This window comes from Megascapheus bottae, chromosome 31, assembly GCF_031878675.1.
Source record: "Megascapheus bottae isolate mThoBot1 chromosome 31, mThoBot2.hap1, whole genome shotgun sequence".
NCBI classification, from domain to species: Eukaryota; Metazoa; Chordata; class Mammalia; order Rodentia; family Geomyidae; genus Megascapheus; species Megascapheus bottae.
In genome coordinates, this window is record NC_143539.1 from 5170390 (window position 1) to 5192735 (window position 22346).

The 22346-nt window shown below is 54.3% G+C and overlaps 4 protein-coding genes across 5 annotated transcripts; 2 read left to right on the forward strand and 2 right to left on the reverse strand.

Moving 5' to 3' along the window:
- Positions 1–2317: 2317 nt before the first annotated feature.
- On the reverse strand, positions 2318–4674 carry Srrm5 (serine/arginine repetitive matrix 5). Its single transcript, XM_090322837.1, has one exon. It carries the CDS (start codon positions 4672–4674, stop codon positions 2527–2529), a length of 2148 nt encoding a protein of 715 aa, XP_090178963.1. The 3' UTR covers positions 2318–2526.
- Znf428 (zinc finger protein 428) lies at positions 2492–10099 on the forward strand. Of its 2 annotated transcripts, none has more exons than XM_090322881.1 (2): positions 2492–2567; positions 9468–10099. In XM_090322881.1, the coding sequence occupies exons 1-2, from the start codon at positions 2492–2494 to the stop codon at positions 9968–9970; spliced, it is 579 nt and encodes a 192-aa protein (XP_090179007.1). In that variant the 3' UTR covers positions 9971–10099. The 2 variants fall into 2 exon arrangements, with proteins under 2 accessions (XP_090179007.1, XP_090179008.1); XM_090322882.1 differs by lacking the exon at positions 2492–2567 and adding an exon at positions 4705–4941.
- A 2280-nt stretch (positions 10100–12379) lies between these two features.
- On the reverse strand, positions 12380–16471 carry Znf576 (zinc finger protein 576). The gene is made up of 3 exons (XM_090322885.1): positions 16187–16471; positions 15746–15846; positions 12380–14293 (listed from the first exon to the last, which is right to left on the reverse strand). Exons 1-3 carry the CDS (start codon positions 16213–16215, stop codon positions 13866–13868), a joined length of 558 nt encoding a protein of 185 aa, XP_090179011.1. The 5' UTR covers positions 16216–16471; the 3' UTR covers positions 12380–13865.
- A 97-nt stretch (positions 16472–16568) lies between these two features.
- Irgq (immunity related GTPase Q) lies at positions 16569–21544 on the forward strand. The gene is made up of 3 exons (XM_090322847.1): positions 16569–16704; positions 17203–17734; positions 20247–21544. Exons 2-3 carry the CDS (start codon positions 17205–17207, stop codon positions 21535–21537), a joined length of 1821 nt encoding a protein of 606 aa, XP_090178973.1. The 5' UTR covers positions 16569–16704; positions 17203–17204; the 3' UTR covers positions 21538–21544.
- The last annotated feature ends 802 nt before the right edge of the window (positions 21545–22346 follow it).

Below are 22346 nucleotides of genomic sequence, written 5' to 3' on the forward strand. Positions count from 1 at the left end.
TAATCCCAGCTCCTTGGGAGATAAGAGGCCAAAGGATCTGGAGTTTGAGGCCAGCCAAGGCAAACGATGTTTTTACAGTGTCCAAAAACACGATACAGCCAGGCACTGGTGGCTTACACACTTGTAATCTTAGCGACACAGGGGACTGAGATCTAAAGATGGAAATTCTAATCCAGCCTGGAGAAGAAAAGTCCACAAGACTCCAAATAACCAGAAAAAAAAAAAATGTCAAAGGGAGGTGTGGCCTTAAGAGGCAGAGCAAGAAAACTGAATGAAAAGGGGTTACCTTGAGTCCAAAGGCAAGGGCAGTGCTGGTGGCTTGCACCTATAATCCCAGTTGCTCAAGAGGCTGAGACCTGAGGATTGTGGTTCAACAGCAGTTCAGGCCAGAAAGTATGTGAGACTCATCTCCAGTTAACAAAAAAGCCAGAAGTGGAGCTGTGGTTCAAAGTGGTAGAGTGCTAGCTGTTAGTGAAAAGTTCCCGGACAGACACACAAAAAGCCCCCAAAACAAAGTTGTTGGAAGCATGGCTTATGTGTGGAATATTTGCCTACTATTGCTAGCCCTGGATTCCAACACTCAGAGTAAAAATGGGTATGTATAGGTGCATATAGTTAATATACATAGTTAGCTTTGAATTTCAGATAATCCTTTAGAAAAGTCAAGTAGTGCAAGAAGCATTTGATGGAAATCTGTTTTGGTAACTCCATTTGCTCCCTTTTCAGCCCAATCTTTTGAATGTATCTAAAGATGCAATATGAAGGATGACTCCTGCCTTATTCCCACGGGTCAAGCATAACACCCCGTGTGTGTGTTCATGTGCTTGTCTTCAGGCAGGCTATTCTGACCTGGACTCAGCCAAAAGGCACCTCACCCCAGGTGGCCCATTCCACTATGGACCTGGGTGACACCACCCTTGGTCCCCAAGAAACCACAGCCCATTTTTAATTTTCTGCTTCCTTGTTAAGACCCAGCCCCAAATTCAGTCCCTTTGCTGGCAACAAACATTCCTCACCTGTTGGCCATGGAGTCCAGTCTATTATTTTTCCGTTCTCCATTTTCTTAACAATATTAAGTAATCATTTACGTGAACTTAAACTTTAAATCTTCTGTTTTTACTTTATTTTGTCAGGCTTGGCACTTTCCCTGAGCATTTTTCCTCAAGGCTACTGCTTTGAGCCATAGCACCACTTTCAGTTTTCTGATGATTGGAGATAAGTCTTACCGCCTTTTCTGCCCAGGCTGACTTTGAACTGCAGTCCTCAGATCTCAGCCTCCTGAGTAGCTAGGGTTACAAGCATGAGCAACTGGCGCCTGGCTCACTGTCCTGTTTTTACTGACTCAGTCTGCTGGTTTTTTGTTGTTGTTTTTGGTTTTGTTTTGTTGCCAGTCCTAGGCTTGAATCCAGGGCCTGTGCCCTGTCCTTGGATTTTCTCAAGGCTAGAGCTCTACCAGTTGAGCCTCAGCACCACTTCTGGCTTTTTTTTTTTTTTTTATGTATGTGGTACCGAGGAATCGAACCTGGGTCTTCGTGCATGCTAGGCAAGAACTCGACCACTAGGCCAAACTCCTGACCCTGCAATCTGCTGGTTTTTGAATTCTTTAGGCTGACTGGGGAGAAAGAGAACATTCCAATGGCAAGGTTGGGGTTAATAAGACTCCAGTGGTAGAGTGTAGAGTTCCTGCTATACCAGCAAGTTATACCAGTAGGCATACTTAGTCTTGAAAGCATCTGGAGGCATGGCTGTAAATCCTAGTTCAGCCACCTAGAAGACAGTAAGATACTGGACTACCTGTCTTCCTTCCCTGTGGCTCAGCTTCCTCATCTGCTCTCCAGAGATTCTGTCTCTACTTGGCTATGAGGAGTACTTACCAGACAGGCTGGAGGATGTAGAGTGACAGCTGTAGCATTCAAACCCAGGCACTTGTCAGTAGATGCAGAAGAAGGTCAACATTTTCTTACTAGTGCAGCCCCATGGGTTGCTTAAACACTGACATGCTTCCAGATGTCATATTACTGCTGTACCAAGTACTGTGTGTCCTCAACACACTGGATCCTCTCCCAGTCCTGACCACCCCCCTTTCCCCAGTGCAGCAACTAGGGGGAATACCTGCCCCAGTCTCCACTCCACTCTTAGAGATAACCCCATGCATAAGAACCAAAAAAGTCTTGGTCAGATGGTGAAATGAGAGGCCACAGGGGTGGGGGTGGTAGGGGGCAAGATGGATGCTCAAGGCCCGGTGGACAGACTGAGACAGCTGGAGCCATTAGTACCCCACCCTTACCTGCTAAGAAACATGCAGCTGGGTGGGGGATAAGTGCTATGTAAAAATTTATTGAGTTAGCACAGGCCTTTCTTTCTTCATGTCCAGCATCCCTCTCTACTTGCCAACATCCTGTGTTAGAAGAACTTGTGACTGGAGAGCCGGCCGGGGAGGGACGCTGCCCAGCTGCTGCTCTGCTCCTGTCTCCTGTCTGCTCCCCTGGCCATGACTGAGACCCGGGAGCCAGCTGAGATTGGAGGCTATGCCAGCTTGGAGGAAGACAATGAAGACCTTTCCCCAGGTACGATGGTCTTAGAGGTGGTGGTGTCAGCTTGACTGTCATCCTGGCTTTGGACTTGGGTTCCACTGGATTCCACTGGATTGTTCTGACCAAGACTCTCCGTATTAGATGACGATCTCTTAGGGACAGTGTGGTAGCTGCTGCCTCCAGTTTGGTGGGGATTTCCTTCTTTGTCCAAGATTCCATGTTGGTTGCAACCTTCCTCTTCGCTAGGGAGCCTAGACTGGCTATGGGATCTCTTTTTGCTAGAGCTGATGGGTTGGGTGTGGTCTCTGTCTGTGTTAGACATTTTAGATCTGTAGTGACCTTTCTCCTTGCTGGAGGTTCTAGATTGACTGGGATTTGTGTCTTTGCTGGATGTTCTGATTTGGCTATGCTGTCTTATTTTGGGGGTTCTAGGTCGGCTGTGGGCTCTCTTCTTATTAGAGGTTCTCGATTGGCTGCGTTTTCTCTCCGAGTTGGACGTTTTAGGTCGGCTGCGACTTTTTTCCTTGCTGGAGATACTGGACTGACTGCATTCTGTCTCCTTGCTGGATGCTCTGGATTGGTTCTGTTCTTTTGTTTGGGGGGTTTTAGATGGGCTGCCAGCTCTCTTCTTAGTAGAGGGTTTAGATCGGCTGCAGTCTTTTTTAGTGTTCAGTGGTCTAGGTTGGCTGCGGCCTTTCTCCCTGCTGGATGTTCCGGCTTGGCTGTAGTCTGTCTCCTTGCTGGACGATCTGGAACGGCTGTGGCCCTTTTCCATGCTGAAGGTTGTGGAGGGGCTGTGGTCTTTCTTGGCGCTGGTCACCCTAGGTTGGCTGTAGCCTCTTTCCTTGCTGGAGATTCTACACTGGATGTAAACTCTCTCCTTGCTGACACTTCTTTCCCTTTTGGGGGTCCTAGATTGACTTGGGCTTTTCCCCTTTTGGGGGGGTCTAGGCTGGCTGTATCTTGTCATCCGGGTGGGAGTTGCTTTCCGGGTGCGACTTTGTGCTCGACTACTATTTCTCTTCCAACTGTAACTTCTCAGCCTGTCATGGGTCCTCTTCCGACTGTAACTCCTTGACTTTCGAGGGGTTCTGGACCCACTGGAACTGTAGCTCCTGCCATGGGCCATCTTCCGACTGCAGCTTCTTGATTTTCTCGGGGTTCTGGACCTGCTGTAGCTGTGGCCCCTGTGAGGACTTGTCTTCCGGCTGCAGCTTCTTGATTTTCTCTGGGCACTCGATATGCCGGGACTGCCGGTCCCACTGGGAGCTCTAGCATGGTTGCAAGTCTTCACCTTTCCCGGCAGATCCATGGGGCTGTGACTCCGCCCCCTTTTGGAGGGCAGCATGTGGCTGGAGCTTTTCACCCTCCTCAGTGACAGTACAGTCTGTCTGTAAATGTGCTCAAAGCTAGTTCCACTTGGGCTGTGGCTCTTGGCCCTGCCCATGAGGGCAGCCAGCTTGAAGCAGGCAGTCTTGGTGGATACCCCAGGTGGGCTATAACTCTTTTTCCTGCTCACCTTTCTCAGTTGGCTGTCATTCCTTTCCTGGGCATTGGTCCTAGGCCGGGAGTAACTCTTGCCCTGACTCTGTTTTCTTGGGCAAGTAGGAGTTCTCGCCTTCTTGGCCCCACCCGGTCTGGTACCTTGACCTCTCATTCTGCTGTTGGTGCTGGTCCGGCTTGGGGACCTCTTGGAGCCACGGCTTCCCCTTCTGCCGGAAGTTCGACCCCGGCTGTGTGTGCCCCTCTGTGGGTGGTGGCCCATGCCGCTGGCCTTGCTGACCTTGCTGGCCTTGGTGTCTGTGCTTGCCCGGCTGGGTATCCTCGCCTTGCTGTGGACTTGGGACCTGCTGCTGCGCTGGGTGGAACTTGTTTTAGTGGACTTGGAGCTGCTCGGGATCATAACCACGTTGAGGGCTGTTGCTGGTCTCGAGGGCAGTGCGGAGCTGTTGGGTGTTGTTGATTTGGTCTTCAAGGTGGCAGGAGACTTGGGGTCCGTGGTGGGCATGGGAGACTCAGTGGAGGAGGCCGGGGCCATGTTGGACTTTGAAGAACTCCTTGATGGAGAAGACATGGTGGGCACAGAAGGGCTTGGGGTTCTGTCAGTCATGGTGGACAGGCAAGACCTGGTTGTTGCCATGGACAGCAGCCTGATTGCCTATCACAGGCCCACTTCGTGAAGTCATAGTGGACATCATAGTGGGCACTTAGCCCTGCAGGTGAGGGGAGAGGAGGGTAGGAGAATAACCCAAGGCCGGGGGGTGTTCCCGCCATGTCACAGCCATTCTGCACATACAACTCGTGTTCATTGTGGCATGGGATGGACCCAGGGACCCAGGACCTGTCCTGAGGAGTCTCCAGACTGGAGCAGTCATGGCCCAGTGCCATTGGGGTATGATGAGTACAGGTATGATGGGAGGAGCTTTGAGGAGGGGCTCCTGACCTCCTGATGGGCCACAGGGTGATGTGGAGGGAGCTGCTCCTGCTGAGAGAGGAGGGAGATCAGGCTGCGGGTCCCATCACAGCTGCCATGGAGACTTAGAGGGCCCCGAAGGTCACAGCCTGTTAGACAGTGTTGGGGATGCTAGAGATGGGGAGCGGAGAGAGAGACCCTGGCTGGGGTTCTGAGACATCAGAGTGGTGTCCTCGTAGATGACAGCCTGTGCTGGATCCTGCAGGGTGAATGGGAGGCTGCCAGAGAAGGGGGCAGTGTTCCACACAGAGGGATAGCACACACGGAGGCCTTAGAAAAGCGGTAGAACACTTGCCTTACACACTCTAGGCCCTGTGCTCCAGCCCTACCACCTCCACAGAAACGCCCAAACTCAGGAAATGTCTGGGAAACTGCACGATGGGGCAGGGGACAGGTAAGATTCCAGGGAGACCCTTTAGCAGACATTTGTTTTTATTTTTTTGATCTCACGGACTGGGCCCTGTCCCTTAGCTCTTTTGCTCCAAGCTGGCACTCTACTACTTTAAGCCACGGTACACTCCCCAGTTTTCTGGTGGTTAACTGGAGATAAGAATCTCGCAGACTTCCCTGCCTGGGCTGGCTTTGAACTGTGATCCTCAGATGTCAGCCTCCTGAGTAGCTAGGATGACAGACTTGAGCCACCAGTACCCAGCTCAGCAGACATTTAGAACCTGCTCTGGGCCTGGGAAACCCAGCCCCATGATGCCACAACAGACCTGTCCCTCTTGCCTGGTCTGCTGGATCAACAGAACAGTCATGGCAGCACACAAGGGCCCGGGCCCCAGGAAGGGCAAGTCCAGCCCTCAGGTGTCCACTGCAAGAATCGGCAGGCGGGCCTGAAGAGAGCTGTAGATGGTGGGCCACCATGGTGAGCTACGTCCATGCTCGGAAGGGAGGGAGCACACCACCAGAAATGGGAACCTAGGAGGAAAGTAAGCAGAGGAAGCTTGGGAGGGGGAGCTAGGGAGCGAGGTGTCCCTGATAAAGTGACACCTGAGTCACGGCTATGGGGGAGGGGAGAGGACCAGCTCCATCTGTCTATAGTCAGGAAGGTGCAAAGGCCCTGAGGTTTAAAAAAAAAGGGCAAATAAAATGTATGTTCCCTTTGGTCCAGTTTTTCCATATAGTACTTGTGTCACGTATGTGAAATCACACACAAGAATAGACATAACAACATTTCTCTTTTACTTACTTACTTACTTATTTATTTATTGTGGTTTGTGGGGCATGAACTCGGCCTGGGTGCTGTCCCTGAGCTCTCCAGCTCACGGCTACTGTCCTACCCCTGGAGCTACAGTGCCACTTGTGGTTTTCTAGTAGTCAACTGGAGATGAATTTCACAGACTTTAGTGCCTGGGCTAGCTTTAAACTGTGATCCTCTGATCTCAGCTAGGATTACAGGCGTGAGCCACCAGGCCCCACAACATTTCTCTTAAAAGCAAAAAATGGTCTGAGAGCATGGCCTAGTGGTAGAGTGCTTGTCTAACATGCATGAATCCCTGGGTTCAACTCCTTGGTGCCACATACACAGAAAAAGCCAGAAGTGATGCTGTGGCTCAAGTGGTAGAGTGCTAGCCTTGAGGAAAGCCCAAGACAGTGCTCAAGCCCCAAGTCCAAACCCTAGGATTGGCAAAAATAAAAAAGGAAAGAAGGAAATTTGGTGGGGGGGAGCATAACTATTTTGAGAGACAAGGCACTGTTCCAGGGGATGGGTTATGGTAAGCTTCCATTTATGCAATGCCTGCATATACACACACATTTCTTTTTTTTTTTTTTTTTTTTGCCAGTCCTGGGCTTGAGCTCAGGGCCTGAGCACTGTCCTTGGACTTTCTCAAGGCTAGGGCTCTACCACTTGAGCCTCAGCACCACTTCCGGCTTTTTTTTCTATGTATGTGGTACCAAGGAATCGAACCCGGGTCTTCATGCATGCTAGGCAAGCACTTTAACCACTAGGCCAAACTCCCGGCCCATACACACACATTTCTGTGAGGAAGCTTACATCTGTTTTATGATGACGCACGGCCGCGTTGTTGGGGCTAATGGTTCAGGAGAGTGAGGTGGCTGAGAATTAACTGATATCCATGTTGATTTTGCACTCTTGAGATAGGACCTTGCCAGGCACTGGTGACTCATGCCTGTAATCCTAACTTCTAGGGAGGCTAAGGAAGGGAGGATCTTGATTTGAGCTCAGCCCAGGCAGAGAAGTTCCCACGCTCCCTTTTCAACCCATAGGTGGGCTGACAGTGGTGCATGTCTGTGATCCCTGCCGCCTGGGAGTCTGCGATGGGGCGGGTCAGGTGCCAGGCCAGCCCAGGCAGAAGTCCTTGAGACTGTCTGCGTGGAAGGACCTGGTGATGTGCACCTGGGCTTCCCAGCAAAGAGAAGATGGAGGCCTAAAAGGAGATATCCAGCTAAGGCACATGCCAGGGTGGAAGGCAGATCCTGTCCTAAAAATAGCCCATGAAAAGCAGGGCTGGAGGCTGCCTCAGCTGTATCCTGCCAGGCTGGCAAGTGCAAGGCCTCAGCACCACCAGATACTCAGTACCACCCAGTACTACCAAGGACACATACACAAGGCCTAATTAATTTTTAATTTTGTGTGTATATGGTACTAAGGATTGAGTTTATTGGCCCTGTGCTTGCTAGGCTGGCACTCTGCCACTTGGGCCACACACTCCACTGTTTTTTGTTTGTTTTTGTCAGTGATGGGACTTGAACTCTGGGCCTGGGCATTGTCCCTGAACTCTTCAGCCTACCCCTGGAGCCACAGTACCACATCTGGTTTTCTAGTGGTTCATTGGAGATAAGAGTCTCGGGGACTTTAGTGCCCAGACTGGCTTTGTACCTCGATCTTCAGATTTCAGCCTTCTGAGTAGCTAGGATTACAGGTATGAGCCACCACGCCTGACATATACTCTGCAGTTTTTGCCTATTTATTTCTCAGATAAAATCCCATCATTTGCCCAGGGCTGACCTCAGACAAAGATCCTCTTACCTGTGCCTCTTGAAGAGCTGGGATTACACATATATTCTACCATGTAAACTACAATGTATCCATCTATTGGTTGAAATAGGATCTTGATAACCTAATTTTTTTGTTGTTGGTGGTCATGGGACTTCAACTCAGGGTTTGGGCACTGTCCCTGAGGTTTTCCACTCAAGGCTAGCACACTACCTACCACTTTGAGCCACAGCTCCACTTCCCCAAAATTGTCATAAACAGATCTGCTCCAGGCAACTGGTCTGGGACAGAACCTTATACTCTCATTCCAGTGCTGCCCAATGTATTTACACATTGAAGTCACCTTATCCCGATTTGATAACTGCGTGTGTGTTTGCACACGTGTGTGCCTGCATGTGTGTACCAGTCTATACAAGGGCCTGGATTAAGGGCCTCATACTATCATTTTGTTCTTTTTAGCTCATAGTTGCTATTCTAGAGCCTCAGCTCCAGTCCCTGATTTGATACGTTGATGGCTGTCAGAGGGATTTGATTCCCCCTTCCCTCTCCTCCCCTTCCCTCCCCGCCCCTGCTCAGAACTGTTCTGGAGGTCCAAGCCTGCCTTTAATCACTGCCTCTGGTCAATTTTCTCATCTGTCTAGATCCCTTTGCATCTATGTACCTATCTATCTACCTATCTACCTACCTATCGTTTTCCTCAAGGCTAGCTTTCTACCACTTCTGAATTTTTATTTTTATATTTTTTGCCAGTCCTGGGCTTGAGCTCAGGGCCTGAGCACTGTCCTTGGACTTTCTCAAGGCTAGAGCTCTACCACCGAGCCTTAGCACCACTTCCGGCTTTTTTCTATGTATGTGGTACCAAGGACTTGAACCCGGGTCTTCGTGCATGCTAGGCAAGCACTCTACCACTGGCCCAAACTCCCGGCCCCCACTTCTGAATTTTTGATAGCTTATTGGAGATAAGAGTTTCATTGACTTTCCTGCCTGGGCTGGATTCCAGCTGTGACCCTCAGGTCTCAGCCTCCTGCGTGGGTAGGATGACAGGCATGAGCTGCCCAGCATGAGCCAGGCGGGACCCACCTCACATCCTAAGAACAGTTCTTGATTAAAGTGGCTTTTAAGATAGCGATGTTGTTGATGTTGTCTGGGTGTGGCAGTATCCATCTGTAATCTCAGCACTCGCTAGGCGAGGCAGGAGGAGCCTATGTTCTAGGGTAGCCTGCTGTCAAACAGCAAAATCTTATGTCAAATAAGTAAAATAAAAGAGGAAGAGAAGGGAGGGAGGGAGGTAAGAGGAAGGCAAAGAGGAAAGGGCGGGAGGTAGTGGACAGAGCTACAGTAACAGATGCAGTCCTTGCATGCTGCTGCACAGAAACAGGGCGCATGCCAGGGCCAGGCCTGCCCTCCACCCTGGCTAGCCTGAACAGGGCTGCAAGAGGGCCAGCTGGCAGGGCCTTGTGTCCTCTGAGACCGCTGTCTGTCCCATGTGTCCCCACAGGCCCTGAGCACTCCTCCGACTCTGAATATACTCTCTCAGAGCCAGACTCTGAGGAGGAGGAAGATGAGGAGGAGGAGGAAGAGGAGACCACGGATGACCCTGAATATGACCCTGGCTACAAGGTGAAGCAGCGCCTTGGAGGGGGCCGGGGAGGCCCATCCCGCCGGGCCCCCCGGGCAGCCCAGCCTTCTGGCCCCCCAGCCCAGCCCTGCCAGCTGTGTGGCCGCTCACCGCTTGGGGAGGTCCCCCCAGGGGCCCCACCTTGCCGGCTCTGCTGCCCAGCCACAGCGCCCCAGGAAGCCCCAGCTCCTGAAGGCCAGGCCCTGGGAGAGGAAGAGGAGGAGCTGTCTCGGGCAGGGGAGGGCCAAGCCACAGGGCCAGGGGAGGAGGAGGAGGACGAGGAGGAGGGGGGCACCTACCACTGCACGGAGTGCGAGGATTCCTTTGACAACCTCGGGGAGCTGCACGGCCACTTCATGCTGCACGCTCGTGGAGAGGTGTAGGCCGAAGCTCTGCCAAGGGGCGGGTGAGAGGAGGGGCAGGAGAGACCCCAGGGATGGTGGGGCTGGGTTCCCCCATCTGTGTTGTCTTAGCAGTAGAGCCATGAAGGCTGGAATAAAAACCAGACTCTGTGTTAGGGTCCAGCGTGTGCTGTAGGGGAGTTGTGGGGGCCTCCTGTGGACACCAGCCTGGATGTGGGGCCCACTCGCTTCCTCAGACTCCAGACACTGCAGTCTGTGCTTCTCAGTCAGGAGATGGGTTCAGGTGTGTGGCTGGGGGCCCCATCCCTTTACGATGGACATCACTCCCTCCCAGCCAGGCTGGGGAGCCTGTGAACAGCCACCCAGACAAGCCCCCAAAAGCAGAAAACGTTTTATGGGACATGGGCACTCTGACACCTGTTACAGGACTTTTGTGTCTTTCAAAAGCCATACTTCTCCACCAGGTGTGGTCGTATACACTTGTAATCCCTACACCTGAAAGCATAAGTAGAAAGATCATGAGTTCCAGGCCAGCCTGAGCTATATAGCCAGATCCTGTGTACCCCAAGCCCCTCATGTCTCTCACCACAGAACCTGATCCCCACTCTTTGAAATGGAACCTCCAAGGAAGTAACGCTGTGGCTCAAGGCTATCGCCTTGAGCTGAAGAGCTCAGAGACAGAGAGCCCAGGCCCCGAGTTCAAACCCCATGACCCACACATAAAAGAAATGGAGCCTTCATAACCACTACCCCTGAGCACCAGAGCCTCACAACTGTCAAAGATAAGATGACACTTGAGTCTTTTTTTTTTTGCCAGTCCTGGGCTCGAGTTCAGGGTCTGAGCACTGCTCTTGGACTTTCTCAAGGCTAGAACTCTACCACTTGAGCCTCAGCACCACTTCTGGCTTTTTTTTTTTTTCTATATATGTGGTACCAAGGAATCGAACCCCGGTCTTCCTGCATGCTAGGCAAGCACTTTAATCACTAGGTCAAACTCCCAGCCCTACACTTTAGTCTTTTTATCACAAATACCCAAGGCTGGGTATGTTATAAAGAATGGAGGTTTCACACAGCCTGGAAACTGGGAAGGTCCAAATTCAAGGTGCCATCAGATATGGTATCTGGGGAAGGTTAAACTCTTGCTTCCAAGATGGTGCATCTTGTATAACTCACGTGGCCAAAGAGACAAGTCCCATTTGTGAGGGCAGAATCCTGGCTACCTCCTGCTTGTTTAGACTTAATGCATCCATGACAGAGACCTAAGAGAACAAGGCTAAGGAAAGGAAGATTGTCCTGGTTCATGTGTTCCGAGGTTTCAGTCCATAGAGCTGACTTGCAGTGTCCTGGACCATGGTAAGGCAGAGCCTGGCAGAAGGACATGGTGAAAAGCCTCAGGGTGGCCAGGAAGCAGCCTAGGCTAAAGGGCAGGGGTGTGCTTTACCAATCTAGGTGCCTATAGTTCATGCAAGTTGGCAAGATTAACATCACACCGTCCAATCGCCCGTCTATACCATCGTATCAGGCATAGGTTCCCAGCAGATAGAGAGTGTGTGCAGTGTGCCCATGCCCAGCCTTCATCCACAGCAGGAACGCCTAGGTGTGCAGACAGCCATGGAGGAGATGCCAAAGCATAATGGTCAGACCACTTAGTTCATCAGCGTCCAGTTGGACAGAATGTGGGCAGCAAGCAGGGCATTCCAGAGAGAGGAGCCTGAGCCTCTCAGGTGCCAGAGGGCCAGAAGCCCCAATGTGGAGAGGTGAGGCTACTCAGGGATCGGTGTGTGAGATTTCTTGTTCCAACACTGGTACAGAAAGGGAAGCGAGGTTGCCAAGGGCTTGGAGGACAAGCCATTGATAGTTAATGCAGGGACCAAGACATGCTGCCATGTGGCTGGGGCTAAATGTCAAGGGGGCCCAGCTGGAGCTCCAGGAACTACTGGAGAAGTGAGCTACTCTAGCCTCCATGACTGCTGTAATCCCTGTTTCCTCAGCCCCTCCGCCCCTCCTCCAGAAGTGGGCAAGTCCCCTGCCAGCCCCTTCCTATCTGTCTACATCCTTCAGTTGTGGAACTTAATCTGGGAAATGTTTGGAGAAAGCACCAACATGATAGCCACGTGGCTGGCCAGGCCTCTGCAGCAGAGACATCTGGTGAGCAAGCATGGTGAGGTTTGTGTGCCTCCTCCACCCTGAGCATCTCTGTCACCCAGCAAACGCTTGAAGGCGGGCCTTGCCCCAGAGCCTGCACACACACACACATGTGCGCACACCTCTGCTGGAGGTAATATACCTTAGGCTGGGAATCCTTGCTTCTAAACTCGCCTGAGGGGCAGGTGAGGCCAGTCTTCCTACTTTATTAAGGGGTCAATAAACTCATTTGTGCAGGCCTTGGGCTTCAGTCACAACTATTCAGATCTGCTGGCCACTGGCAATAAATGAATGAGTCTTATGTGTTCCAATAAAACTTTATTTGTAAAGCCAAGCATCAGGCTGGATTTGGCTATAGTATAGACCCCCTGCTTTAAGCTGCAAGTTCTGCTGCAGTCACATAGACCTAAAACAATGGTAGCTTAGATTGAGGTTTCTCTCTTACATAGTAGCTTGCAAGTGCTCTGTGAAGCTGGCCAGAGGTCCGGGCACCCACTGTCTTGTTGCTCTGTCATCTCTCAGGTTCCTTTTGTACTTGTGGCTCAAAGTGAGTGAGTACCACATCCATATTCCAGTTAGGAAGGGAGAGAAAAAGGCCTGTTCCCCCCCACCTCCCAGGATTCTTGATTGTTCTACCCAGGGATTTCCCATCATGTGACTATACACTGCTGCAAGGAGATCTTGGATATGTAGTGTTTGTAACTAAAAATTCAGATAGAGCTATCAGTCTCTACCATACCTACCTCACTTTCAGGCTTCAAAACTATTCCTCAATCCCTTGAAGACTATTTGGGGCATGAGTCATGGTCTCCAAGGACAGACTAGGCAATACCAGAACAGAATGGGCCTGGATGAGACTCACCTCCAGTCTGAAGGCAGCTTCCACTGCTCAACTTCAACTTGTAGCTTCTGCCCTGCCTCTGCTGATCCTGTAAAACCCTGGCGTTGGGCCTCAAGAAAGCTGAAAATAGGACTTCAGTGGGACTTCTCCCAGAGCTGGCCAAGTAAATCACGAAACAGAAGGTATTTCTGTTTGATTCCAAACTAGTTTTTCCTAAAGGACTAGGCCAGCACTGCCTGAGTGCCTACCCCCATCCGTATGTGCTCTGGCAATTCCCACTCATAAGCCAGAGCTCCCAATTTAGAGATTTTAATAGAGATGCTTTGTTTTTAGCTACTGTTAGCTTATTCATGCCACCACCTCTTTGCATATAAGACACATTCTAGTACAACTAGAAAGGTACGCAAAATTATTATCTGGGGGACTAGTGCCATCCAGTAGTATGGTTCCTCATAAAGTGGGGAACGCTAGCAGGAAGGGGGCAGATGAACCTAAACCCCTTCCTGACTCTGGGTCGAGCTCTGATTCCTGAGGCTCCTTTCCCAACAACCTAGAGGTGCTCCAGGTCTAAGATTGTGCCGGTATTATGTGGCCTTACCTCCCTGCCTCCACCATGCCTACCCACGAAGGCACAGGTCCAGAGCAATTTGCTCCTGCAATTCATAGCATCCATCGGGGAAACATTAAAGTTAATTATATAATCTGCAGCTAGTTATTGAGCTGGAAATGAGGGAGATAGATGTCATTTTCCCTTCTCATTTTCTTTAAAAGATCTTATTTCTCTGCTTCCCTCAAGGCCCTGTGTGTACCAAAGACGGAAGCTCTGAACGAGAACCTTGTCATTGCCATCCTGTGCATGGACAGAATCCCTCCCAGGGCCCCCAGGTCTGTGTTCCACTAGTTCCTCTGTAGAGAGGGCTTGGGGTACATTCAGAGCTCCCCCCGAGCATGCTGGATATAGTGTTCATGCAGCCCAGCTTCCTGGGCAAAGTCTTGACCACACTCAGTGCAGGCCAAGGGGCCAGCAGGGGCATGGGCCTCATGTACCTGGCGGTGTCGCCTCAGAGAAGCGGCCTGCCCAAAGGTCTTGCCACAGTCAGGACACCGGAAGGTGGCCTGGGCAGCAGTGAGCACAACTGGCAGGGAGGGCCTGGCAGCTGGACCATGGCTACGCTGGTGGGCGATCAGAGCCTTGGAGGAGGGGAAGGAGCGGGCACAGGTGAAGCAGACGAAGAGCGCCCCCTGCAGCTTCTTGGCCACGAAGTCCGCCGGGTGCTCCCGCTTCATGTGACGCTCCTGGAACTTGGAATCGGCGAAGGTGATGAGGCAGTGGGTGCACTGTGGGGCCCCTAGGCGGCCTGGGGGATGGGGGAGAGGTCGGGGGAGGCCAGCAGGAGCTTCCAGGGCCTCTCCTGAGCCCCAGAATCATACCAACAGTTACCATTGATGTTCTCGGGGCCCGGCTCTAGGCTAAGGCTGGACAGTGGTGCAGGACATCTGTTTGTGGACCTACTTTATGGACGAGCAAACTGAGCTGGGCCAGATATGAAAAGGCAAAGCCAGGATTAGAACCCACAGAGTCTGCCCACCAAACAGAGGGTGAAGTGATTACAGCCTTCCCTAAGACTGAAGCTCAGCTCCACTAACCTAGGCAAGGACAGCACTTTCTTCATCTGGAAACGGGATAATCACAGTTGCTACGCCATAGGATTGTGGAAAGGAACGAGGTGATTTATATCAGTGCTCAAAACAGTGCTATGCAATCTTTGCAGTAAATGCCACTGAGACAGGAAAAAAGCCTCTCAATGTCCAACCGCTGACCTGCTACAGATAGGCCTTGGTGTTACAATATATGTAAACAATTTTACAGAACCTATTCAAGGCAGACAAGGCCATTGAATGAATCAAGATGAATGAATCGATGAGCCAAGACCAGATCACGCCACAATTAGGTCAGAACGTAAACAAACCAAGGATGTCATTAACAAGTAGCAACTGCTTTGTACCAATTAGCTTGAATCTCACCTGTTTCTTCTCTCCTTCGAGATAAGACTAAGCAAGTCCCGGATACTGCTAGGGAGCAGGGGAGGTATCCTGTGCAAAAGGGGTTTTTGAAGTATTCCTACAAATTGCACACAAGCCCCAGGCCTATCCTTTCCTCACCCTCTCAGCTGTCCCTGTGCTGAGTGTTGCGATGTACAATAACTTGTTCAAGATAAGTGCCTTCCTGGTGGTGTTGGATGGATGGGTTCTTGGTATAGTTCCACTGACATGGAGTCCATTATTAGGAGAACTGCAATATTAAACTTACTGAGAAGGAACACATCTAGTGTGCAGTCAGCCCTCAGTCATAAGTCAAAGTCTTCATTAACATCGGCTTTCGCCCACCTTGGGGTGGGGGGAATACTGGAATTTGATCTCTGGGCTTCATGATTACTAGGCAGGGGCTCTACTAGTTAAGCCATGCAGCTCCCTCCACCCCAGCCCTTTTGCTTTAGAAGTTCTTTGTCTTAAGGTACTCCTGTAACAGTTCGGTCAGGCAAGCTTTCTTGACAAATAGGGAAACTGAGGCTCGATTCTGCAAAAAGTCTATATAGTAGGGAGTCTTTTTTTTTTTCAGTTTGTGTGGCCTGAGCGGGATGAACATATATGAGCACCAGGGTGAAGAGAAGGCAGTTCTGGGCAGGCAGCTGGACCATCCCAGCCCCTCCCAACAAGGCAAGTCCAGCAAGCAGCAGGGGGTACCTAAAGAGAGGTCCCTTTAAAGGCTCTGCTCCTGCACCCACCCTCCTCTAGATGGCCGTACTCACAGAGGTTGCCTCCTGAGCTGCAGGGAGTCTTCTCCTTGGGCGAATCCTGCGGCCCTGTGGTGCCTTCGGGATGCTGATCCCCCGTGGCAACTGGGATTCCTCTGATCAAGAAGAGAGGCGTGTGTGGGCAAGGCTGGCGGATCACCCGCCACCGGCCTTACACCGGCTACATACCCGACACATCATCTCATATACACCCTGATGACGTCCTGTCGAAAAGTCTCACCCCTCTCCAGCCAGGTTGTCAGGAGGGCTATGTCCTCCTTCACCAAATAGGGTGGGTTCCTTGATATATATATATATTTTGGGGGGGGGTGGGAGGGACGGCGGCTATAGGGTCTCGGACCTAGGGTCTGGAACGTGCCACACCAGATCACGACCCTGTCCTGGCCTTGACCCTCCATCTCTGGCCCCAGAGACCGGAAGTGTAGCGGCACCCACCCTTTAGCCCCTCTCTTCCCGGGTGACATCCTGTGACGCCTGCTGCGGCTCCCGCCCGCTTCCAAGGCCGGTCCCCGGGATCGCCGCGCCCGTCCGAGGCGTGCGGGGAGGTGACGGGGGTGGGGTGGGGTGGGGTGGGAGAGTGGTGGGGGCGGGGCCCCATCACGCGGTCCGGAGGCTCAGCCTTTCCTCCTAAAAAGTCTCTCCGAAGCCCGAGTCACCGGCGGCCGTCGTCCGGCCGCGGCGGGGTCCCGCCGGCCACGGACGCGCGTGGGAGTCCTTCTCTACGCCGGGGCGCGCGTGGATGACGTCAGGCCGCGCACACCCCGCGCTTACTGCGCAGGCGCCCTGGCTCCGGGCATTGTCCCCCCGGCGGGCGCCGAGGACGCTGCAGGGAGCGGGGCGCGCCTGGACCTCTCCTGAGAGGCGGGGGAAGCGGGGGGCGCCGACACCGTCCCCGAAGCTCCTGGGCCACCCTCCCGGACGCACCCCCTCGCCCAGGGAGTGCCTGACGTCAGGTTAGGCCCGCCAGAAGGCGCCCCCGAGCCTGTCTCCCGGCTCTGTTCTGGGGCGGGCGGGCGGGGCGCCCCCTGCAGCCGGCCGGCCGGTTCCCGGGGAGTCTGGTCTGTACTCGGTCCGGAGCCGGGGAGAGGAGCGCGGTCCCGGTGTATGGGGGGCGGGAATGAGAGATTGACTGGCCAGATTTCTAAATATTTGAACAGAATGAGAAATCAGACAAGTCAATCTCTTATTTGCGTCATTCGCAGGAAATTAAAGAAAAAGAAAAGGGTTGACAGGTGCTTGGGTGTCTAGGAAATATGGCCCCTGGGCGTTCGATTTCTAAGTCCCCAAAGGATGTGACACCCGAGAGTGGAAGTCAGGGACGGAGGAGGACTGAAGTCTGGGGTCCAGAGCGGGGCGGTGGCTGGGAAGAAGAAAATTTAAACAGAAGACAAAGAAGGTTGGCCTTGATCCGTGTCTTTTTTTCTTTTTTTTCCCTACCCTTTGCTTTCCAGCTATGCCTCCTCCGCAGGGTGACGTGACTGCCCTATTCCTGGGGCCTCCAGGCTCGGGGAAGTCTGCACTGATCTCTGCGTTGTGTGACAAGAACGTGGAGACTGTAGAGATCCCCGAAGGACGGTCGGAATCTGGGGTCCCCAGCCTGAGAGCTGCGGGCCCCGGCCTCTTCCTGGGCGAGCTGAGCTGCCCGCCCGCGGCGCCAGGGCCCTGGGCGGCCGAGGCCAATGTGCTGGTATTGGTGCTCCCCGGACCTGAAGGGAACGGGGAGCCCTTGGCGCCAGCCCTGGGAGAGGCAGCGCGGGCTGCCCTGGCTCGAGGAACGCCGTTGTTGGCTGTGCGGAATCTGCGTCCTGGCGATTCACAGAACGATGTCCAGACCCGGGACCAGACAGCAGCCTTGCTGGACAGCGCGGGCTTAGGAGCAGCTTCTCTTTTCGTGTTGCCGGTGGACTGCGGTAGCCGAGACCACTGCGAGGAGCTAGAACGCCTGCGGGCGGCGCTGCGGAGCCAGGCCGAGGCCCTGCAGAGGTGAGAGGCAGCCGCAGGCCTTGGGTAGCAGGGAGGGAAGAGGCCTGGTCCCCTAAGTCTAGACCCCATCCGAGTGGAGTGAGTTTGGAGCAAGGCACAGGTTCTCATTCTTCATCCAGACCCCACCCAGCTCTGCAGATTTTGAGAGGAGAGAGGCTCCACCCTAAGTCAGCTGTGCAGGTTTGACCCTTTACTGTCATTTAGGCCCCGCCCCAGCCACAGATCAATTGGACACCCGGACTTGTCTAGGATGTGCAGCTTCTTGCCAGCCTCCATCCCTAGCAAGAATTCTAGAAGCCTGGACTTACCACTAAAATACAACCTGCAGGCAAAATGTTGAAGAATTCCATATTCTGCCTCTCCACAAAAGTTAGGGTCTCACAAAGACTTTCCCAGATGATCTCCCCTCTTGTCCTCCCTATCGGCAGCCTGGTTCTCAAGTGTCCTCATTCCCTAAAACCGAAGCCTTGATGAGCATTACTATTTCAGTGCCCACTTGCTGGCTGCCTCTTCAGTTTTCCCCGATTGCTTGTATGAATGTGAATGACAGTACTGGGGCTTGAATTCAGGGCATAAGCCCTATCCCTATCCCTTAGCTTTTTCTGCTCAAGCCTGGGCTCAACCCACCTAAATCACATCTCCACTTCCTTTTTTTTTTTTTTTTTTTTTTCTTGCCAGTCCTGGGGCTTGAATTCAGGGCCTGACCACTTCTGCCTTTTTCTTTGTATGTGGTAAGGAGGAATCGAACCCAGTGCTTCGTGTATGCTAGGTGAGCACTCTACCACTAGGCTACACTCCCGACTCCTCTTTTTCTTTTGTCAGTTATGGGGCTTGAACTCAGGGTCTGGGTGCTGTCTCTGAGCCTCTTTGTGCTCAAGGCTAGGACCCTAACACTTGAGCCACAGCACCACTTCCAGTCTTTGAGGGGTTAATTGGAAATAAGAGTTTCACAAGGACTCTTCTGCCCACGCTGGTTTTTCAAACTGTGATCCTTAGATCTCAGCCTTCTGAATAGGATTAAAGGGGTGAGCCACTGGCACCCAGCCTATTTTTGTTTATTTATTTATTTTTGCTGTGTTGGCAAAAGGCACAGACTAGCCTTGAAAATCCTATTTTCCTGCTTCAATTCTACCTGCTGCTGCTGCTGCCTCTGCCGCCACCGCCTCCTCCTCCTCCTCCTCCTCCTCCTCCTCCTCCTCTTCTCCTCCTCCTCCTTCTCCTCCTTCTCCTCCTCTTCTCCTCCTCCTCCTTCTCCTCCTTCTCCTCCTCCTCCTCCTCCTCGTCCTCCTCCTCCTCCTCCTTCTCTTCCTTCTCCTTCTTCATGGGGCTTGAACTCTGGGCCTGGGTGCTGTCCCTAAGCTCTAGGGACAAGGTTACCACTTGAAACACCTCCACTTCCTCCCCCTTCTCCTCCTCCTCCTCCTCCTCCTCCTCCTGCTCCTCCTCCTGCTCCTCCTCCTCCTCCTCCTCCTCCTCCTCCTCCTCCTCCTCCTCCTCCTTCTTCTTCTTCTTCTTCTTCTTCTTCTTCTTCTTCTTGTCAGTCATGGGGCTTGAACTCAGCCTGGGCACTGTCCCTGAACTCTTCAGCTCAAGACTAGTGCTCTACCACTTGAGCCACAGCACCACTTCCAATATTCTGGTGGTTAATTGGAGATAAGAGTCTCACGAATTTTAGTGCCCGAGCTGGCCTTGGACCTTGATCCTCAGATCGCAGCCTCCTGAGCAGCTAGGCATGAGCCACCAGTGCCAGGCTCTTTTTTTTGTGTGTATGTGTGCTGGTCCTGGGCTTGAATTCAGGACCTGGGCGCTGTCCCTGAGCTCTTTTTTGATCAAGTGCTCTACCAGTTGAGGCACGGCTCCACTTCTTTTTTTTGGAGATGTTTATTAGAGATAAGCATCTCACAGACTTTCTACCTGGGCTGGCTTCAAACTGAAATCCTCACTCAGTTCTCAACCTCCTGAGTAGCTAGGATTTCAGGCAGAAGCCACTGGCACCCTGCTGAGCACTGCTCCATTTTACTGGCTTCCAATGGAGGCTTGGAGAGGGTCTAATGTTCTATTTTTCCTGTCTCTTAGCCTTGGTAAAAGGATGAGACTTATGCAGACAGAGGACCTCTAAAGCCCTAGGCGAGGTCCCCTTGGGGATCTCAACATGGTTCTTGTCAAATAGTGCTTGGCATTCCTGTAGGCTGCAATATAATCCACCCCTCCCATATCCATCCTGCCTAGCCGACTCTTGGGTCATCTCTGCTTCCCAAGGACTGTAACTCAGGGCAGCCTTTGCAGGCTTCCCATCTTGGGTGCTGTTGGAAATCTGAACTTCAGTCCACCCCCTCGGTCATCCTGTCTCCATCATTGCCTTAAGTTCCCTCCCTTAGTCAGGCCCCTGTGTTTCCTGCATTTCCCTCAAGATTGTTCAGCAAGCTCCTCCCCATCCACTATAGCCACGATCCCCTCCCACACCTTGGTGCCCTTTTGTCCTTGACCCCGCCTCCCTCGCTGCCCTCCGCAGGCTCGTGCCACCGGCCCAGGATGGTTTCGAGGTGCTGGGCGCTGCAGAGTTGGAGGCTGTGCGTGAGGCCTTCGAGACCGGTGGCTTGGAGGCGGCCTTGTCCTGGGTGCGCGCCGGCCTGGAGCGCCTAGGCAGTGCCCGGCTGGACCTGGCGGTGGCTGGCACCTCCAACTTAGCCCTTGTGCTGAACGAACTGCTTGGATTAGATCCTGGGGACCCAGGAGCTGCACCTGCCTCTATGCCCACGGTGCCCACTGCCTTCCCAGCCCCGGAGCGTCCCAATGTGGTGTTGTGGGCCGTTCCCTTGGACCCCACGGGGACGACCCCCGCCCCCACCCCTCACCCGACCCACTTTGACGCCTTAATCCTCATCACCCCGGGGGCTCCCACTGACAAGGACTGGGCCCAGGCCCGCGGGTTGGTTTCTCCGGAGGCGCCGCTGGTGTGCGTGCGGACGGATGGCCAGGGTGAGGATCCCCCCGAGGCTCGGGTGGACGAGGAAACTTTGGAGAAGCGCAGTGGCGGGGACGGCGGACACTTGGGGAGCCGGGGCGAGAAGGGGGTGAAGGAGAACCCTGGAGCCGGGTTGCCAGGTTTGGAGGCCGGTGGCGGCGATCGTGCACGGGCCTCGGATCTCCGGCCCGCGGGCCGCGCGGAGCCCGGGAGCCCGGAGGACGAGACGTGGGAGGTGCTGGAGGCGGCGCCGCCGCCCGTCTTCCCGCTGCGGCCCGGGCTCCCGGCGCTGGGCGCCTGGCTGCGGCGCGCGCTGCCCGCGGCGCAGGCCGGGGCGCTGCTGCTGGCACTGCCCCCCGCGTCCCCGGGCGCGGCGCGGAGCAAGGCGGCGGCGCTGCGGGCCGGGGCCTGGAGACCCGCGCTGCTGGCCAGCCTGGCGGCGGCGGCGGCCCCCGTGCCAGGGCTGGGCTGGGCGTGCGACGTGGCGCTGCTCCGGGGTCAGCTGGCGGAGTGGCGGCGGGCGCTGGGTCTGGAGCCCGGGGCGCTGGCGCGGCGCGAGCGGGCGCTGGGCCTGGCTCCCGGGGCGCTGGCGGCGCGCGCGCGCTTCCCGGGCCCGGTGACCCGCGCCGAGGTGGAGGCCCGGCTGGGAGCCTGGGCCGGCGAGGGCACGGCCGGGGGCGCGGCGCTGGGCGCCCTCTCCTTCCTGTGGCCCGCGGGGGGCGCCGCCGCCACCGGGGGCCTCGGCTACCGCGCGGCGCACGGGGTTCTGCTGCAGGCCCTGGAGGAGATGCGGGCGGATGCCGAGGCCGTGCTGGCGCCGTCCGAGCCCGCCTCGTGAGGGGTCCAGAAAGGCGTGGGGGGGGCTGGGAAGTCGGGGTCTCGGGTGGGGTATCGGGGAGGGGTGCTGGACCTGGCGTGTCGTCCTTGTGTGTGGTTTCTGCCTGCCTAGATGCTCAGGTGTGGGAGAGGGCGTTCGGGGTCAGGACTCCCCATTCCAGGGCGTGGGGCCTCCAGACCCCTTGTGTGCTGAAGGCTTTCGGGGCTCCCCCCAATCCGGGGTTACATCCTGGTCTCCGACTGCGGTTTCTGGCTTTCCAGGGGAGACAGAGGACTCCTGATTAGCGTGAGCTGTGACTGGATCCCCCCAACTCCACTGTTGGGGTGAGGGGTTCCGGGACCTTTGGATTGCTGAGTCTTGAGTACCAGTAGTCTTTGTCGGTTTCCTGGGGGGAAAGGTCTGCACGCAGGACCCCAAGAGGCGCTGAACCTTAACCGGGGAGCTGGCCCTGGAGTCCCAGAAGGGCTGGGCACCTGGGCGCCTAGCTGCAGCCTCCCCGACCCGGGGAGACGCCAGGGGGCTGACGAGGGGGGGATGGTCCCGCAACATTGAAGTTGGGGGGACGGGAGATGGGCATGGTGAGGGTACCAGAGGCCAGGAAGGTCCTGGGCTTGGCGGGGACAGGAGCCCACACTTCAGACGCCTCGCACGGACTCCTAGTGGCCTGGGTCCCGGCTGCTGCCGTCTGCGTGGGTTTGACTGGCTCGGGTGTGGCTGACGACCCGGTTCACAGGTGATCGGGTGTCTCGGAGGTGTGTGCTCCTGCCTTTCCTATCTGGGGGGAGGGAAGGGGTCCCTTTCTGGCCTGA

What these genes read in the sequence shown, in the direction of transcription:
- Znf428 (XM_090322881.1), top strand. Translation starts at nt 2,492, where the DNA reads ATGACTGAGACCCGGGAGCCAGCTGAGATTGGAGGCTATGCCAGCTTG. An exon ending in CAATGAAGACCTTTCCCCAG is followed by an intron (nt 2,568 to 9,467) that starts GTACGATGGTCT and finishes GTGTCCCCACAG; the next exon opens with GCCCTGAGCACTCCTCCGAC.
- Srrm5 (XM_090322837.1), bottom strand. Translation starts at nt 4,674, where the DNA reads ATGGCAACAACCAGGTCTTGCCTGTCCACCATGACTGACAGAACCCCA.
- Irgq (XM_090322847.1), top strand. Translation starts at nt 17,205, where the DNA reads ATGCCTCCTCCGCAGGGTGACGTGACTGCCCTATTCCTGGGGCCTCCA. An exon ending in CAGGCCGAGGCCCTGCAGAG is followed by an intron (nt 17,735 to 20,246) that starts GTGAGAGGCAGC and finishes TGCCCTCCGCAG; the next exon opens with GCTCGTGCCACCGGCCCAGG.
- Znf576 (XM_090322885.1), bottom strand. Translation starts at nt 16,215, where the DNA reads ATGTCACCCGGGAAGAGAGGGGCTAAAGG. An exon ending in GGGAAGAGAGGGGCTAAAGG is followed by an intron (nt 15,847 to 16,186) that starts GTGGGTGCCGCT and finishes CTTCTTGATCAG; the next exon opens with AGGAATCCCAGTTGCCACGG. An exon ending in CAGCTCAGGAGGCAACCTCT is followed by an intron (nt 14,294 to 15,745) that starts GTGAGTACGGCC and finishes CCCATCCCCCAG; the next exon opens with GCCGCCTAGGGGCCCCACAG.